We start from the raw sequence: 14,559 nt of genomic DNA, 5'->3' as shown, positions 1-14,559 counted from the left end.
GGTACACACACCTCACACACAATTATCTGCTTAGAAAGGAAGCACAGCCGATATGTGATAAATTTCAAAAACCACTTACAGTACTACACATTCTGATTACATGCCCACATATCGAAAGAAAAAGACAAAAACATTTCCGTGATCTATACGTATTGCACGTACCACTACTACACCTCACTCACATTTTGGCAGCTGATTCACTTGTTCCTTTTACAGATGTGAATTTTTTAGATGAAGTAGGCTTTCTCAACACACTTTAAATAATACCGGTTTTACTATTTCTACCATTGACTTTCTAACAACGTGTGTCTGGCACAGCAAAGCCTAAGTTGCTTTTGCACCAATAAACCCAATTTAACCCTTTGAGGGTTGAATTATTTTGAAAAAAACTTTCCAGGTGGTCAAATTACTTTATTGCGGATCTTGAATGTACAAAATGTATAAAGTCGGGAATAAATAGTAAAAAAAATTAGGAACAGTATTTTGGTGTCGGCTTAATTGAGGGCATCTACCATCAGGGAAAACCTGTAATATTCAGGAAATTTGTTAGTTCTGGAAATTTCAAGGAGAAAAAGAATTTTGAATCGGCGAACTTAACAGCTCGAGTGGTTATTGTGAAGCTAGTGGTATGCTAGAAAGAAGTGAACTTTTCAACTGAACCCACACATTCTACAAATAATGGTGCGTCTTCTGCTTCTTTTGTGAGTGTGAGCCTGGCCAGGTAGTTTGAATATCATAAAACACATGAATCAGTTGAATTGATTTACAGCTTTCTTATAGTAGTCCTTGAAAATTATGTACTGGCATTGCAAATTGGCAAGGTATAAACCGCCATTTTTTTCCTTGCTCCTACACCTTGGTATTGCATAGAGTGTCAGGGAATGTTTATTTGTTTGTTTGTTTGTTTGTTGATTTCTTTCTTTCTGTACATCAACAGAAATTGAAGCAAAAGCAAAAGGCTATACAGCCTGACAGAGGCTTTTGCTCCGAGATACAGTTCAGCACGCAGTCATAATACAAGTAGAGGAACAGCAACAATATACAATAATTAACATAAGATAATCAATTGAACAATCTAAATTGTCTGAAATGTTCATGAAAGAGGCAGGAAAAACCTGGCAAAATCAGGGTGTTTGAATATGCCAACTTGGTGGACACCCTGGATACTCATCAAGGTATTGTGGCAACAAAGGGAACTTGTTGAAATGTACAGTTTCAAGAGTACCACATTTGGTCATCCTTTTAGTTTTTAATGTGATTGAAATACTGATTGGCAAGAAAGCTGGAATAGCATTTCTAAAGCAGCTGAGAATGTGACATTCATATATAGTATTCTTGACATGCACAGTGATTAAGGTGGCATTACAGTATACAGACAATAGCGCGCAACCAGAATCATCATTTCTTTTTCTTTTTTTGTTCATTGCAACAATCAGACACACAATTCAACTAGGTGCATAAAACAAACTGTCTTGATAAGAAACACACTGTACATGACTAGAAAGCATTAGCTCCTAATGCATTGGAAAGCATCAGTTCTGTTTAATATCATGGTAAAATGATGTCTTTTCCCATACCAGGGAAAAATGATGTTTAACTATGCTGAGGCCATTTGCATTTAACTGTTTTTTTTTTTCTTGCAGCTGGCATTAACACACCCATCTTACCGGGAGAACTTCGGCACTAACCCAGACCATGCACGCAACTCACTGACCAACTGTGGCATCAGGCAGCCTGAATACGGGGATCGGCGCATACACTACCTCAACACACGAAAAAGAGGTACATTTGCGATGTTGAAGAGCTTCACTTGAACTTTCAGAAACAGTGACATTGAAATACACTTGACAACTGATAATTTGGACTCCACGGGGAATGTAAATAAGTCCGAACAATTGAATGTCCAAAAAAACGAATGTATCCAAAAAAAAAATTTTTTTTTTTTACGTTTTAAGACCCCTGTGCAAGGAATAAGTGGTCCATTCGTTGCTGCACACGCTTCCGCTTATGTGCAACCAAGTACACCTGTATTTCTGCTAGTTTTGTGCTGTACACCAATGTAAGGACTGCAAAGGCCAGATCCGCATGTGAAGGCTCTGGAGCACACGGCACATCATCATCATCCGAGTTAGAGTTGCTGTTTGATGGTGGGAGAACTTGCTCAGTTATTTCATCATATTTCAGTTCAGCACATTACAACACTGTGCTGTCGACGTCTCCGAAGTTATCAAATGTAATGGTGGCAAAAATTGTCACACTGCAGCCCAGCAGGTCATTAATGATGTCCACATTTCAGCTCGTTATGGTAGGTGGCAGATAAGGCTCTTCAGTTGCGGAGTCGGGTTCATTCGGACTGCGAGGGCACCTGCGTTGGTGCCATTTGACATGGCCTGTCGATAAGTTCACGAGAAAGTCTGGAACGCAAACTAAACAAGCACAAAAATGGTGGTACGCTGCCCTAAAGGCAAACTCGTCAAACAGGATGGTGAGAGCAGGGCTAGAGTGTAATAGAATGCGGTTGAGTGGGACGAACGGCTGGGGCACTGCATGCTATGCAGTGAGGCATGCGACGACGAAAAATACTGTCGTGGCACTGCGATCGAAGTGGATTGGGCTGCATCAAGGTCGTGCCATTGCAAACTGCTGGCAGTACTTTTTGGAAGGGTCATTCGTACTACTTCGCGCACTGGTATACATTCTTATACCGGTCAAACAGTGTTCATAATTGCATATGCCATGTATTTATGCCTTAGGAATAGCTGCATTTCTTTCTATTTTTTATTTCATTTTATTTTTTTATTGCTGCTCGGTGATTGCGCGTGCATTGCGGGCTTCAGTGTCGGCTATCTTTTCTATGTTATTGTACAGTTCCCTTTGGAGAACAAATGTTTTTCTTGTTCTTCAAGCAGCATGTATCCCTTGTGTGTATTTTTGCGTATATACCTTATTTACTCTAATCTAACGTGGACTTTTTTTCCAGAATAAATGGGTTCAATATTGCTTGCGTGTTAGAATCAAGTACGACCCTAAATCTGTTTTCCCATGTCACCATCAGCATTTCAAAATGGCCGCCTCGTATGCCCTTCGAGTCTAGCTGCCCTGGCTTCCTCCATGTGGTGTAGTACGGTTAGTCCACCGTCTGTCTTCATGTTTTCTGCGTTAGCTCTATCAGCATGGAAGTGCTGACTGCAAAGACACGCCAAGTGTTCATCATGATGCCGCAAATAAAAGGTAATTGATCGCATGTGCAGAGGCTGACCAAAATCGCACCACATCACGCACGTTCGGAGTTCCCATAACTTGCGTGCGGGACTAGCACAAACAGCAGAAGCGTTGTACTCTGGCGGCGGCTGCGTACAGCGCGGCCACGCGGCCCCGATCTTGAAAGCAATCTGCAATGGAGACGGAGTGTATGCATCTAGGTGCACCACGCTGTGTTCGCGTCGCTTAGTTCAAGTTAAAGCGAGAGGCCACACAAAGGTCAATTCGCTCGCTCCTGCTATCACACTTTCTCACTCCAGCGTTCTGATAAAATGTTTCCGTGCTCATTGAGGGAGAAGTGTTCATGTTTGCTTGTGCGAGCATGACATCATACTTGTTGCTTTAGTTAGTAAGCGAATATTTAAAAGTTCATATGACAAATAAAACTACTACACTTTTCATATAGCTGTCTACTAATTTGCTATTGCAATCGATGCTTCACCTTTTGGGCAAAACTACGACTTTTTTTATTTATTGCAATTTTAGTGCATTCGGAGTAAATCTTTGTCTTTCCAAATGAGAGAATGTTGTACTTCTGTATGAAATCATGAGGTGCGTGTTACTGTAAAGGACTTTTCTTTTTTTAGGTCACTGCAAACAGGTGTGCGTTACAATTGAGGGCGTTTTTCTTCAAATTTTTTTAGTTACAGAAGGCGGGTGCACGTTACAATCGAGGGCATGTTAGGATCAAACAAATACAGTAGTTTTCCATCAGTAGATCTTGCGAAACGTAGATGGAAAAACATATGTTAACTACCTGCTTGCCGTTTCAAACAAATAAAACATATCTGCTCCATCCGGCACCCCATACTCAGATTTACGGGAAGTACTATATATATAAAAAAAAACTGCAGTGCAACATTCCATTCATGCTTCCGGTAACAGAATGTGGAGTAATTGGTATGGGTTATTTTATTGCGGTCTCACCTCGGGTGCCAAAAACAGTTTTGGGTAGCCATTATATGTATATGCTAATCTTTGGCCTGTAAGCCGTGTGAAATATTTTGTCCAGTCCATGCTTAACAACAATAAACACACATTAAAAAAAAAGGCTGCGTGGTAGTCTAATTAGTGGCTGCATAGTGGATATATGGTGTTGCGCTACTCAACTCGAGCTCACGGGCTCAGACCAGGTCACGGAGTTTGATCGGATCGAAATGCCAAAAGTGAAATGCCAGGATTTGTTTAACTAAAAAATAAAATTTAAAAAAAATGAGGTAGCTGAGTCCTTCGGCCTTTTTCTCGTTGGTGTAACCGAAATAAATTATTCTAGAGTCTGATTTCTGAGAAAAACATGTTACGCTTATCTTGCATTTCATACCTAAATGCAATTCCATTCCCAACTGTCTGTCCACTCAACTAAGCAGCTTCTATATTATAAACGGCTGCTTTCAAGATTACGGTGCACTATCATAAAAACAATAATGAAGCAATAAAAGAATGGCATGCCTCACATACACGTAGAGATATTTGTAGACTTGCTGTGTTCATTGAATAAAAGTGTGGTACCACATTGGGCACCCAGTTTGAGTGGGTTGCCGACATGTAGAGAGTGTCAAAAAATGTTTTCCTTGCCTGAATCAAGTTAGCGGATTTAAAGGCTGCCCCAAAAGGGGGCCTTTATATTATATGACAGCTGGGAACTTGTTAGGCAGAACAGATTATCACTTGTGCATTAGTTATCACAGGAACAGGTGCGCCTCTGCACAACAGCCACGACTCTCCAGCAGCAGAACGATTCGGAATAAGAGTCGTCAACTTGCATTGGTCCTTCACCTTAAAAAGTGACTTAAAGTGGCATTCTTAAAATGTGCTGTTATGCATTACATTCTAGCGGAAACGGCTATTCAATAATTTTTAACAGTGAGTTCTGAAGTCGAATACGATCTAAATAGCAAATACCATTCAATTAGATTATATATATGTTTCTACTTTATTTCGCCTGCTGGCACATTGAAGGAGATTGCCAGACAAGCCAAGGACGTTAGTAAAGACTTCCCAGTCTCCCCAATTCAGTCAGAGTAGATAGGCAATGTCTTTTCCCTAACACTGTTGTTCACATTAACGTCCAATAATTGCCTTGATTCCTTTTCTTGGAAAATCAATTGTGAGCACCTGGGGCTGCTGCAGCTTTTAAAAGAAACTCTTATTCCGGTCAGGAGTTTTCACTTTTTTAATCAGTGCTTTTAGAATATGTGATAATTTATCTCTTACATATATGTTTTGGACATATATCTCTATGTAATTTTAGATTTACCTAGAAGTGCATTGGTCATCTGCATCTGTTCATGCCGCGGCGTTAATAAGCCTGGTTTATTTCACTCTAATATCATTTTCTTTTATCAATCTCTCTGATCAAGATTCCACCATTAAGAAGCGCACGTAAAATGACAGGATATCAATAAAATTTTCTTACGTAGCTTCATGTTACAGATAGGCAGCTTCTCTGACAAAAATTACGTGTTACTTTTAGAAAATAGCTCTTCACCTGGCTAAAACTACAATTGGTGCCAGCCGACAAGAGCCACGTGCGCACCAAAATAAGTAAAACGATAAAAAATTTTACTGCACAAACTTTCTCTGAGGAAAAACTGGCATCCACCAGCGTCTGCGCAATAAGCGCATGCTGGCTAGCAGACGACGCTCTTGACAACGACAGCAAAATTGAAGATGTCATGTAGTATAACTCATGCCTCAAGTATGTATACATAACAGAAAGGTGTCAATATAAATTTGCAGTTGAAATAAAGCAGCATTATAAGAGCGCATGTGTGCAATCGATCTCAATGCCTGCAGTGCGAAATTATGTTGAATATGCCGCGAAACGCGTGTCCGCCCCAATCCAGTTCACTCGCAGCGTCCTCGCACAATTTTTTTTTCACACGGCACCTCAATGGGAGAGCGCCGTTCAGCCCACTCTATCATTGTCTAGTATACTCTAAGCAGGGTAAGTGCGGGGTTGCCAGAATAGTCGGAAAAGGATGTGATGATTGCGATGTTGATGCGACCTATATTTTAGGCAAAGCCTCCAAGATTGCCATTTTCAGTTAAATCTCTGAGGCGTAGGGCTCCGACCAAGGCAAGGCCTCAGAGATTACCATTGAGCGTGTAATTTCTGAGGCTATAGGTGATGTCTCGTGTAGGTTGCCAGAGGAGATAATGGCGTCAGAGTCCATGTAAGCTACAGCCATAGACGGAGTCCGGATAATCGAATGTAGAACTGGCAGCTGTCTGAAATATTGGTCGTCTTTACACATTAGGTTTATGGGGCAGTTGGGGGTGCCATGAAGCTGTCCAAATTACCGAGCATGTCTGGATCAGTAATTATCGGTCAGTGACTGTAGTAAGGCAAACCTGCACCCACTTAGTATGCAGAGTGGATTTTGCTGTCTGCAAAGTGTGCAGCCATTTGCCTACTTTAAAGGGACCCTGAAATGGTTCGGTCAAATTTTGTAGACACGTAGAGTGCAGCTACAATAAATCATTCACACCACAATTTGTGTGAAGCGTCTCATATTAAGAGACCTATGAACGATTGCAAGTTACCCTCCTCTATAGCCATGCATTTTATCCGCAGCTTGTTTGCCGAGTGATTGGGGCGAAGCTCCAACTTCACTGGCTCTATGTAATGATGAGATATTGTGTCATCTACTTCCGGTTGTTTTGGAGGCAGCGCGCGAAGCCTGGCAGTTGATCCCAAGAAAGAGCTATCGAAGCAGCGTGCATTGCAAGCATTCTGTCGCAGTGCTGAGCATGTCTGGTATTCTGGTAACCACATGCGAGCTGGGCGTTTTGATGGACAAGTGCAGGCTTAAACTAAAGCCCCTCCATGGTACTACTGCTTTAATGAAGGAGCTTTAGCATAGATGTACGCAAAGGCCTGATCTATCTGTACGGTCCAGCCACCTGGTGGCACAGAGCTTAACAGGCCAAAGAACTAATATTGGCCTAAGTGTAAAACATTTGAAACATTTAGAAAAACAATGTGTTCACGATTACGCTCCTGCCAAAAATTTATGCCAATAGCGAAGTAGAGTACACTTCGTTACTGCTATATTAGTTCTTTATTTGGTTGAGCTCTTTTCCATCAGGTGGCTGCACTGTGCAGACCATTCACGTCTGCGCCTCCGTTCATCCCATGAAACACCCAGGCCGAGTCCGCTTGCGCTTGCATTTACCCTAATACTGGACACGTGAAACACTACTGTGGTAGCAATCCTCTGGCATAAAGTGACGGCCGCAAACGCGCAAATCCTGCTGCCGATCAGGTACCGACAGTCATGCGCTGCAGCCATTCCACTCGTCTGCTGCCTTGCAGAGGAACATGATGTCGTAGCTTGACATATTGCCAGTTGCTATGTTTGCAGCCCACAACGTAACAGGGGCGAACCATGGTGCTCGCGAAAAGAAAGATTGAGACCAACACTGACATCGGAGCTCTCGTCATCACGGAGCACGTTTTAACACAAGCAGGCGACACTTGCTATGTGCTGGAAGTCTTGAGTGTAGTGATAAGTTGTCCTTGTGCATTCTCTTTCTGTTACTTTCTGCATTCTCTTTCTGTTACTTTCTTTTTTATCGAAACAAATTGACTAACATTCCAACTATTACAAACTACATTTATTCGCCATGAAGCAAGCAAAATTATCGGTTACAAGCCCTAGGCAGCCAATTGGACAGCTCGCCTTACTGGCGTCATATGGTCACCTTGTGTCACCTGGTCAGGGGTGGCTGAAAACTCAGCCGAGTGGCGTGCTGCAATCGGTAGCGACATAGGCGGAAAGTTTTCATTTTTCTAGGAACGGGAGGGGGGTTGTTAGGAATGGCCTGCCAAGGTGGCAACATGCAAGTTATTTCAGCCCACTGCAGGTGCGTCGATCGATCCGGGGTGGGGGCGCCTTTAAGAGAACCAGCAAGGACAGCGCTAACCAGCAGTGAACTTTCTTTGGAGAACGGCGGACTGCAGCAGCTCTGGAATTTAGAGGCGCCGCCTGGGTTCGGGCGTGGCCACTTGACTACGGGGACACAGGACAATGGATACCACGACGACTGCGCTGCAAAGGTCGTCTGCCCTCGAGAGAGCACTGAAACCTGTGCGACACGTGTGTGTGAGCCCTCCGCCTCCAAAACACGGGTAGTCTACTATGATGTCGAACGATGACGTCGAACGATGACGTTGAATGGAGTGCTGATAAAAGCAGTGGTTGTCGGCTGCTAGCGAGTGCTCGTCATCGTGCTCTGTGCTCGAAATGTACTCGTGAGCTGTGTGCTCGTTTGCTGTATGCTTCGTCTTGCGGGCTCCATTTGGGAGTCACGCTAGACTGTATATGTATCCCATGTTCAAATGTAAGTACTGCAAATAAATGCTGCTCGCCTAAGTCCCAACGAAGAGTCAAGGTCCTCCCTACAACTACGACTGCCAAATCTAACAACTGGTTGACAGCGGTGGAATCGGCCTACGGCTCGTAGATCGGCCTACGACTCAGAGACAGCACCGGCAGCTGACGGACGTTGGCACATGGTGACGGACCGGTATCCTGATCAAGTTGGAGGCGGCTTGGGATTGACCACCTCTTGCAACTGACTGGATACGGCGGAGAAGGACTGGTGATATGGTGCAGCTTCAGTGGGTAAGCGCTTGGTTTTGGCTGTAAGATTTACCAGGCTTCAATTTCTCTGTGTGTGTAGATTTGAATCGCTGGGGATCTTTTACTTGTATTCTGATTTGCGTGAGTATCGCAGCAAGTATTGTGTGACAGCAGAGCCAAAGCTTAAAGTAGCGACCATGGTCCTAATGTGTTTGACGAGAGCTGACCTGTTGCGGTTGTGTGAAGAGATCGAGGTAAATGTAGACGAGGACCTGACAGAATCAGAGATTCGTAAGACCATTCTGCAAAGTGGCAATGATTTGAAATTCATAGAACAAATTGGTAACCGAATTCTAAGCAATAAACGGGAACAGGAAGCAATTAGGCAAGAATAGGAAGAATTTAGGAAAGAACAGGAAAAAGCTAGGCAGGAACTGAAAAGCATTTCGCAGGAGGAAGGCCTAACAGAAGTAATGAGGCAGTACATTGATGCACTGAACAAAGAGATTCAAGGTTTCGAGCAGTAAATCGACCGAAGTCAACAGCGGCTTGCGGAATCTGTAGGCTGGACTCAGTGAAAGTGGGAGGAAGTAGATAACAGATTTTCGTCGAAAGCCGACAGAAGTAGTAGCACCTGCGAGATTAGCAGCACGTTCATAAGTGAACTCGAAGTGCTAGCAGTTAACGATGCCTTAGTGGCAGCAGAGGCCGTTAAAGGCCAGAGTGAGAGCGACGAGGTGCTGTGCCAACAGAGCACTGTAGAGACAGCTAGGCCAGCTGTGAATGAATTGGCACAGTCACCGCGTGTGTGCGTCGCATGTAAGGTTAACGGGGTTGCTAGCAAAGTAGAGAGTACTGCTGACCCGACAGACGCGAGCACCCATGTCAGGTCAGATCTGCATGCCGAAGTAAAGTGCCAGCTGGACGATGCAGTTGAGGGCAGTTCGCAGGACTGCGAGCTCCGTAGCTTAAGGGAAGACCGCTGCATTGTTCAGGGATTGGTGCGGCTCTCCGCCAGACTAGGTAGCCAAGAGAGGGATGATTTAGTTAAGGATCATTCGTACTGTGCGGGTAAAAGACCGATCCGGGCCGACAAGATGAGTACTGGCGAGCATGAGGCACCAGGAGGCGACATGAAAGAGACTTCAAAGAGAAAGTGCCGTAAAAAGAAGCCTGTTAAAGATCGGAAAGTGTTAAATAAAGTAGCGCAGCCAAAGACGGTGAAAGCAGCAAAAAGCCGGGGCACCAGGAAAAGAAAGGTGCGGTCGTCGTTGACCATGTTGACGTTTCCAACACGTTCGAGCCACCGGTCAAAAGGAGACCGAGAAGCATGTTCTGCACGGACGCGGACAAAGGGCAAGGGGCAGTTATGTTCCTCGTCGTTCCGTCATTCTTCTCGAAGTTCAGCGTGTAGTGCAAAGGAGCGCAAGGTGGCAGGACGAGACGAGGTGGTATAGACTCGTGACACGGTCAGTCGAGATCTTAATGAAAGCATGGCGCCAGGACACAAATTAGCCAGAGACTGTAACGTCTTCAAGGAGCTGATAGTGTGTCGGCCCTTTTGTTGTTCCTGGGTAGCCAGAGTAGCTTTCGAACCGCGACCATCTCGAGTACGGCTCAAAAGTATGAGTCAGTCATAAACGTTTGAAACGGGAGGCCAAGAGAGCTTCCGTAGAAGTAAAACGTGTTGTTTTGTTTTATTTTTTTTGAGCAATGAAAAATTTTCGCGATTTGAGACTAGAATTTCTTTGAATAAGTAACGTATGAGCTTTATGTTTTGTTTGAGAAGCTCTGAAAGTTGAACGATGCATTTTAGGTAAGCATTTAGTCTCACGAGGTGTTAATTAATGAGTAGATAGGCTTTCTTTTTTTGTGTGTGTGAGTAACCTGAAGGTCAAAGTTATCGTTGAGCAGCCTATGGTAACGCGCGTGTGTATTAGTCAACCTTCTTTTTTTAATGTTTTTTTTATTTTCTAAGGTTAAGCGTGTAGGTTTTCAGTAAGTGCATGATTTGTACTAAGAGTTCGTAGTTCCATTAGCACATGTGTTGTGCGGACGGAAGGAAGCAAAAAGTTTATGACTGGGTTGCTCGTGTGTGTTAAAGGCAGCCGTATTCTGACTTCTCTAGTACGCGTGCGTAGAGCTAGTTATTAGAAGACACATTTGTTTAAAGGTTCCTCTGTGTCGCGTAAGTTATGCAAGTTTGGCTGTTCATTTAAGGAACGTGTCCTGTATGGACTAAAGGAACAAATGTGAGTAAGCGTGATAAAAACTTTGAGTATGACGCAAGTACGCATTCTGAATAGAGACCACAAAGCTATCGCAATTGTGATTATGTACCTATGGATTTGGCCAGACTGTTCAGTGGCAACAGTACGTGAGATAAGTACGGACTGCGATAGGGTAACAACAGGCCGTTCGTGAAGTTAGGCTGCTTAAGATATGTTCGGGTATTGGTGGTTAAGAGGCGTCGGTTTAATTCTGTTGTGCAGCACGATAGTCAGATCTGGTTAAACTCAGGGGGAACGTGAACGCTTGCTTTGGTGGCACAAAATTTTGGGGGAAAATTTGGGGTTCCCAGTTGAGTGGCTTGCATTGAAATTTTGATAGGAAGCCTGGTAGGTTAACAACTGATTCCGGGCGTTTGCACGCTGAGTGTTATTGTGTTGCCGGGATCAACTCTTCTGTGCCAGTTGTTGTGAGATGGTTTAAGGCATTCCCAGGGCGCAGGGATTGCAGAGAGCAAAGCCATCTTCTTGCTCGCCAGCCATTCTCTTCCTGCCCAGCGGTTGTCAGCACTGGCCAGTCGAGATTTTCCGGGCCATGGAGGAGCTGTAAGGAATGGCCTGCCAAGGTGGCAACGTGCAAGTTATTTCAGCCTGCTGCAGGTGCGTCGATCGATCCGGGGTGGGGGTGCCCTTCAGAGAACCAGCGAGGACAGCGCTAACCAACCGTGAACTTCCTTTGGAGAACGGCGGACTACGGCAGCTCTGGAATTTAGAGGCGCCGGCTGGGTTCGGGCATGACCACCCGTCTATGGGGACACAGGACAATGGATACCATGACAACTGCGCTGCAAAGGTCGTCTGCCCTCGAGAGAGCACTGAAACCTGTGCGACACGTGTGTGTGAGCCCTCCTCCTCCAAAAGGCGGGTAGTCTACTATGACATCGAACGATGACATCGAATGAAGTGCTTACAAGCAGTGGTTGTGGGCTGCTAGCATGGGCTCGTTGTCGTGCTCGAAATGTACTCGTGAGCTGTGTGCTCGATTGCTGTATGCTTCGTCTTGCGGGTTCCATTTGGGAGTCACGCTAGACTGTGTAAATGTATCCCATGTTCAAATGTAAATAATGTGAATAAATCCTGCTCACCTTGTTCCTCCCAAGTTCCTCTCTAGGACCTTCAACGCTTACTAATGGTGGCAGCGGCGAGATCGTCCGACAACTCCTACAACTGGTAACAGCGGCGTGATCGTCCAACGACTCTAATAGGGGGCAACCAGCTTTCCTAACCCTATATATATATATATATATATAAATTTCTTGCACTTGCATGGGACCTCAGAGAATTGTTCACTGAAGTGACGGCCTTATATGAGAATTTAGAAGACCTCATAGTAGGAGACAGTTCAATTTCACAGCCTGAGTGCTCTCCCACCACCAAGAATCTGGCGTCTCTCGGTGGTGTAATCTTCCTTTGTGTAATTAGAGAGTTTTAGTTTAGCGTACATAACTATAGCGTATGCTATACGCTATAATATAGCGTACGCTAAGCAGCGCACTTTTTCTACAATTTTAGTTGGCCGGTGATATCTTCTGATCTCAGAGGCCATATGCCGTCGTTGCGGCTATTTCGCGCCTGTAGCGATAGGTGGCGCTGACATCTCGAACGTTTCTTTCGTTAGGCTTCAACTCATTCGAAACGAGAAGCGATCTCGAAAACACCACGAGGTTATCCATAATACTCTGTCGTCGAAGCGGCCTGAGACTAAGCGAAAGCCGTTTACATAGTCATTTGCTACAAACGAAGTGCATTTTACAAAAGCAGCGCCAAATTCAATTCGAAGCAGGCAGCCGGGACCGCCGCCATGTTTCCCACAAACTCCGCAAACCCCGCAAAAACGCTAACACTAACTCGTTCGCGTTGCGTACGCCTGCTATACCCGCTGTTTCGTTTAGCGTTCAGCGCATGCACAGTGACGACCCGCTATTTTTTAGCGTACGCAATGGTATAGCGTACGCTATACTAAAACTGTCTATTGTCGTATACTTCACTATCACTAATACTGCTTTGCGTTTCCGGTGAAACTGTAGCCTCGCTCTTTCTTTTTTTCTTATTCTGTGAATCCGAGTATAAGCGCTGCTGGGCATGATTGCTGCTGATTCTGATTTCAAGTGAATCCGGCTTGGCCTCATTTCGGTTACTCAGTGAATCCGCCTCTTTCATGTTCCTGTGCTGCCCTCTGATGCACGCTGCTGGAAACGTTTTGGAAGGGTGTCGGAGATTTCGCCGGTTGATTTGTGTACCTGCGCCCATGTTGAGTGCGTGTTGGTTGTGCGGTTCGTGGATCGCGATTAACTAATAATGGTTTCTCTGGGGCAGCATGTCGTTAGCCCATCGAGTATACTGTGTGAACAGGCCCGAGTGCGCTGTTGTGGTAACAGCGCGGGCCGATAAAGGCACGCTGAGTTCCTGCCAACGCGACTGCCTTGAGTTCGTTGTCGCTGATGTCTGCGATTGCACATCGCTTTTTCTATTGCTTTTACACATTCACTAAACATTTCGCATATTCAAGAAGCCTTCGAGCGCAGCCTTAATTCCAGGTGCGTTTTGCCAAAGTGGTGCATTTGTTTACATCTACAGCTTCAGATCGCTGTTAGCTCTTCGAATATTGTAGAAACGGCGCATCGCTAATGTGAAATAATCTCAAAATGTAGCGAAACATACAGACGTGTCAGTATGAACGGCCGAGTTCCTTAAACTGCTACTGTGATCAAGACGCATATATATTACGGGCTGTTACTACTGATTATCTGTTTTGTTTAACTTCATCATACTTACAGTTTGCGCGTGCTATAAAGTATTATTAGAGACAACTGTGCTCGGCATAAGTCCCCACTTATATGCCGTGCAGTTCTCTCACGAGAAGGCAGCTGCCATCGCTGACACCGTTGGCAACTGAGCGAGTTTATGCTGCTGTATCGAATGCACTGTCTCTTCTTTCCTTTTTGACGCAGAGGTAAACAATTCTTCTTTGTAATTAAGAAATTGTTGTGTCGGCAGCGGCAGGCAAGCGGGGGGCCCCGACCGGGCGAACGCGCGGCTAGCGCCGGCGCAGGAAGGAGACACGGAGCAAACTGCTCCCGATAAAAACCGGAACGAAGACTCGGCCGACCCACGGCCGTTTATTACTTATAAAGGCTTCACACGCCAGATGACACCTCCAGATTGGCCCAAGCTCGTCACATGACAGAAGGGGGGTGCGCCATCTAGCTAAACAACTACAAAACATACATGTACGATGACACCGAAATCTGACAGGGGGCGGCACTATACTACATCATCCCCCCCTGGAAACAAAGTAAACATACAGTGAAACGCGCACACAAGATGCGCACTTAAATCCAAAGGCGATTTCAGTTCGTTCCCCCCATGTTCACACACGCGCACCAGTCGCACACAAAGCACGCACTTAAGTCCACAACAAA

The 14,559-nt window shown here is 44.9% G+C and overlaps 1 protein-coding gene across 3 annotated transcripts in view; it reads left to right on the top strand.

Moving 5' to 3' along the window:
• drosha (ribonuclease 3 drosha) overlaps positions 1–14,559 on the top strand; it is a 238,139-nt gene that overhangs the window by 111,119 nt on the left and 112,461 nt on the right. For all 3 annotated transcript variants that reach the window (XM_075696237.1, XM_075696246.1, XM_075696229.1), the window contains one exon: positions 1,644–1,782. In XM_075696237.1, coding sequence (XP_075552352.1) covers positions 1,644–1,782 — 139 coding nt within the window. The remainder of the gene's footprint in view (positions 1–1,643; positions 1,783–14,559) is intronic.

Source organism: Dermacentor variabilis, chromosome 1 (assembly GCF_050947875.1).
Source record: "Dermacentor variabilis isolate Ectoservices chromosome 1, ASM5094787v1, whole genome shotgun sequence".
NCBI lineage: Eukaryota > Metazoa > Arthropoda > Arachnida > Ixodida > Ixodidae > Dermacentor > Dermacentor variabilis.
Note: the sequence above shows the minus strand (reverse complement) of the source record. Positions and strands in the feature narration are given on the sequence as shown.